The sequence below is a fragment of the Mus caroli genome, chromosome 12 (assembly GCF_900094665.2).
Source record: "Mus caroli chromosome 12, CAROLI_EIJ_v1.1, whole genome shotgun sequence".
Taxonomy (NCBI): Eukaryota; Metazoa; Chordata; class Mammalia; order Rodentia; family Muridae; genus Mus; species Mus caroli.
This window is the reverse complement of record NC_034581.1, coordinates 64,283,036-64,287,543: the sequence shown is the minus strand read 5'-3', so window position 1 is coordinate 64,287,543 and position 4,508 is coordinate 64,283,036. Positions and strand designations below refer to the sequence as shown.

At 38.8% G+C, this 4,508-nt stretch overlaps 1 protein-coding gene across 2 annotated transcripts in view; it reads left to right on the top strand.

Annotated features, from left to right (window-relative positions):
* The window catches only part of Sos2 (SOS Ras/Rho guanine nucleotide exchange factor 2), a 96,343-nt gene that overhangs the window by 47,865 nt on the left and 43,970 nt on the right, over nt 1–4,508 (top strand). For both annotated transcript variants that reach the window (XM_029484537.1, XM_021179153.2), the window contains exon 6: nt 2,735–2,878. In XM_029484537.1, the coding sequence (XP_029340397.1) occupies nt 2,735–2,878 (144 nt within the window). The remainder of the gene's footprint in view (nt 1–2,734; nt 2,879–4,508) is intronic.

The following is a 4,508-nucleotide window of genomic DNA, read 5'->3' as shown; positions in this document are numbered from 1 at the left end:
GGGTCACAGAAGCTGTCAGCTTGTGTAGTGCACACTCTCACCTGTGCAGACTATGTTCGGTGGAGTCCTGGAACCAAGATGGCTATCGCCAATCTAGAGGCAAAAGCCTCCGGGGCCGGGTGAACACCTGTCCTCTGGCCAGGAAGGTGACCAGATGTCTGGGGCCTGAAAAGGGTGCTGCCTCAGTAGCTCTGTGGCTCCAGCCTGTCCCAGAAGCTGTCAGCTTCTGTGGTGCACACTCTCACCTGTGCAGACTAAGTTCAGCGGAGTCCCGGAACCAAGATGGCTCCCGCTGATCCTAAGGCAAAGGCCTCCCGGGCCTGGAACTCACTTTGTAGACCAGGCTGGCCTCAAACTCAGAAATCCACCTGCTTCTGCCTCCCAAGTGCTGGGATTAAAGGCATGTGCCACCATGCCAGGCTCAATTTTGTTTAACTTTCATAAATGTGATACAGCTAGGGCAGACATTGTCTCTGCCTTTCCAGTGTAAAGTAGTGATGAGTTAGTTAAATTCATTATCACACTTAAGCTTGAATTTGAGTTCTATTACACTGTAAATTGGTTTTCTGTGACAGTATGAAGAATAAAAGGAGCAAATGTAATTGGTTAATGTCATCTCTTTGCCTTTCCTGTATCCCACCAGTTCCTTTTCATTGGATTAACACAGATTTGATAGACAGTTTCTATTATACTGAAGGATCAAAGAAAGAATCTTTTATCTCTATCTCTGTATCTACTGTAAACTTTTTTCCCCACATAGAATATACTGTAAACTATTAAGTTAAAGACCATCTAAGGTCAGAGAATAGTTTTTTTTCAAATGTTGGAAAATGAATAAATGATCTAAAATTGATCTCAGTTACAAGAAATGTAGCCGTGGGCAAATTCTCTGGCTCTTTGGTACCGCTGTTCTCATTTGTGATACAGGGCTGTGAGGGTACCTGTCTCGTAAGCAAGTATGAAGCCAGGGCTGTAGAAATGCCAGGAACACTTGCCTTGCCATCCCTGGTATCACCAAATAAGCAAATCTATAGAATTTAAAAAGAAATCCTTGTCAAGGGCTTATATTGACATGGGAAACATTGTCAGAGGTTAATTGTCATGAGCATCCTAATCTATGATCATTCATCTAACATGTTGTAAAAGAAAAAAAAAAACTGCTCTTTCTTGTCAAACTCAGTAAACTGTTATGATATATGCGTCTCCCCTGACTCCTACACACTAAGTCGTTCTTCAGGGAGTAACCTCAGAGTATCCTCTCAATTAATTTAATCCTGATATTACCCAGCTAGACATTGTGCCCTGTCCTGTAGCTGAAAGGCTCAGGCCCAGTAGGCTAGAATTGAAGTTCCTATGACCTCCTCCTTGAGTTCAGTTGATTTGCTGAGGTGGCTCACAGAACTCAGGGACATACTTAAGTTGACTGGTTTGTTAAGGAATTATGGGATACAAGTCAGCAGCAGTAAAGGGAAGGATGGGCAGGTATGAGAGTTAGAGCTTCCATGTTTGTCCGGAGAAGCCATGCGTGCCTGGCAACTCCACGTATGCACAACTCAGAAGCTGATCAACCTTGTTCAGGAGTCTGTAGAACTTGGACTACAGTCTTCTACCCTACTCCAGAAGTCAGTGAGCAGAGAGATCAGGCCATCCCTTTAATCCTCACCCTTAGTAACTTTGTTAGCATAAACTCAGGAGGGGAATCCCCAGGGTTTTAGGAACTCCATCAAAAGAACCCCAGGACAAAGGCCAAACATACTCATGTTACATAATTAGAGCCAAGAGTCAACATGTAGGTTGGTTATGTGTCATAGCCTATTATATTCCCATTACAAGATACTAGGACTGTAGTTAACAATAGTTTAGATAGTAAGTAATATGATCTGTTTGTGTATACAGTGCTAATGACTTGACCTAAACATAATAATTAAAGCATTGCAGTTTTATGACATCTTTAGTTCCTTTCAAAATCTAGAATGTGAGCAATAAATTGAACAACCAAATTATATCTAGGAGTTATTTCCATTCTGATTCTAGCTATTGTCATTAGCTTATGCTTTAAAACCTTCATTCTGTCAACATCTTAGCCAATTTCAAAACACACAATAGCTAGGATTATTTTATAGAGAGAAATGTTTATGATGTTTATAGTATAAGATTTGAGGATTGTGAATTCAAGCTATCTAGAATTTATATTTTCTAGTTTATTTACTATCTCTGATCTAAGAGATTCTTAAAAATTGCCTTTGTATTCATGATTGACTTACTGAACACACACACACACACACACACACACACANACACACACACACACACACACACACACACACACACACACACACACATATGGAGGTCAGAGGTCAGCCTGTAGGACCTCCTTCACTCCCTGTGTCCAGGGATGGGACTCGGATGGCTGTGCTCAATGGCCATTGCCTGCTAAGCTGTCTGACTAACCCCTTCCTTTTGAGACAGGTCTGTCTGTGAACCTGGAGCTCATTTATTCTGCTAGGCTGGCTGGCTCATGAGCAGCAGGGATCACCTGACTCGGTTCCTCTATCCTGGGGTCACAGGTGCACACCAGCCCATTTGGTTTTCACTGAATGCTGGGCTCTGAACTCAGGTCGTCTTCTGCAGTAAACAGTCATTGACTTGGGTGCTTCAGCCTGCTTCCATATCATGTAGGAAGGTGTCAACATGATTCTTATATGCCTTAACTAACTGTTTTTTTCTTTTTTAGGAAATTGAAAAGATTTTCAGCAACATTTCAGATATCCATGAATTGACTGTGAAACTTTTAGGTTTAATTGAAGACACAGTAGAAATGACAGATGAAAGTAGTCCTCATCCATTAGCTGGTAGCTGTTTTGAAGATTTAGCAGAGGTAAGTATATAAAACCACTTTAAACTGTCACTAAAGTCCTAAAAATTGTATCAAGAAATTTCATAACTTTTTTTTGTTTGTGAAATTTAAAGGCACTGCTGACTACTATTAAAAAATACTCCAGATTTAGTTATGCTGTCTGTAGCTTTAGTAGTACCTTGTGTTTGCAGCTTTGAACTCACTACTGATGCTCCAGCCTCTCGGGTAGCTAAGATGCAAGAGTGTACTGAGAGTTTCTTTGTAGTGTCCTTATGCTAGCATTTAGTATAAAAGCTCATATGCTAAAGTAATAATATGTAGGAATTATTTAATACTAAGTACATTTAAGGTAAAGGAAATAATTTGTTCATATTATTCTCTAGCTATTGGGAAATTTATACTTCATTTTTAAAAATCAAAAGGTTTCTTTCAAAGTAAACTCTCATTTTGTTCTTTTAAATTATAAAAGTGATATATATTTAAAAATTGTTCAAAATTAAATATAAAGATGACCACTCTAAAATAAAATTTGTCCTTTTATTAATATTGTTTATTTTATATGTATGGGTGTTTTGCCTGCATGGATGGCTGTGCACCACATACATGCAGTATCCATGGAGGTCAGAAGCGGGTGTTGGATCTCCTGAGACTGGCAGTACAGATAGTTGTGAGCTGCAGTGTGGGTAATGAGACTTGAAGCCCAGGCTTGTAGAATAGCAGCGAACCCTCCTGACCACTGAGCTTCTCTCCAGGCGCCTACATTTATCCTCACTAAATATCTCTGTGCATTTTTATAGAGCTATGTGCATATTTACAAGAATAATGTTCTCTTGCTTTATGTTTTTCATTTTATTATATTTTCCATGTTACTAAATATATATTATTTATGTGTCATTATGTACAAGAATATATATTGTTCTTATATTTCCTCTTATATGTCCTCTTTGGACATCTTCCCATACTCACTGGTCCTTTCCTACCTGTGGAGATTGGCTCTTTAAAAGTGTTGCTTTTAGATCTCTTACACAAAAACCACGGACTTCCATAATTTCTGCCTATATCTTCTGAAAATAGAGATTATTTTTATTATGTCCATTTTGTTACTGAGTATTAGTTTGCTTTTATTTCTGGTTTTTGAAACACAGAGTCCTGCTGTGTATCCCATTCTGACCTTGAACATTTAGTCTTCCTGTGTTGGCCTCCTGAGCATGGTATTACAGGCCTGAGTCCCAGTGCCTGGTTCATCCTTTGTTCATAATAACCTATTTTATATTTGATAGTAACTTATGGTCTCATTAATTTGCTATGCCCTAAAAGGTACTTCGCTTCTAAAAATGTTGTATTATTTTTATTTTGAATTTTGAATATATAAGAAAATGACATTTGAATGTTGACCACATTTTATTAGATTTATTTTTTTGTGTGCATGTGTGTTTGTGCATGCATGCATGTGTATGTATGTGCATGTGGACACCAGAGAACAATTTGCAAGAGTTAGTTCTCCTTCCTACCCTACAGGTCCCAGGAGCCAGTTAAGTCATTAGGCTTGGTGGCAAACCCCTTTGTCTGCTGAATCATCCCACCAACCCCATTTTAATGATTTGTAAATGTGTAGTTCAGTAATACCTAAATTCTTTTTTTTTTTTTTTTT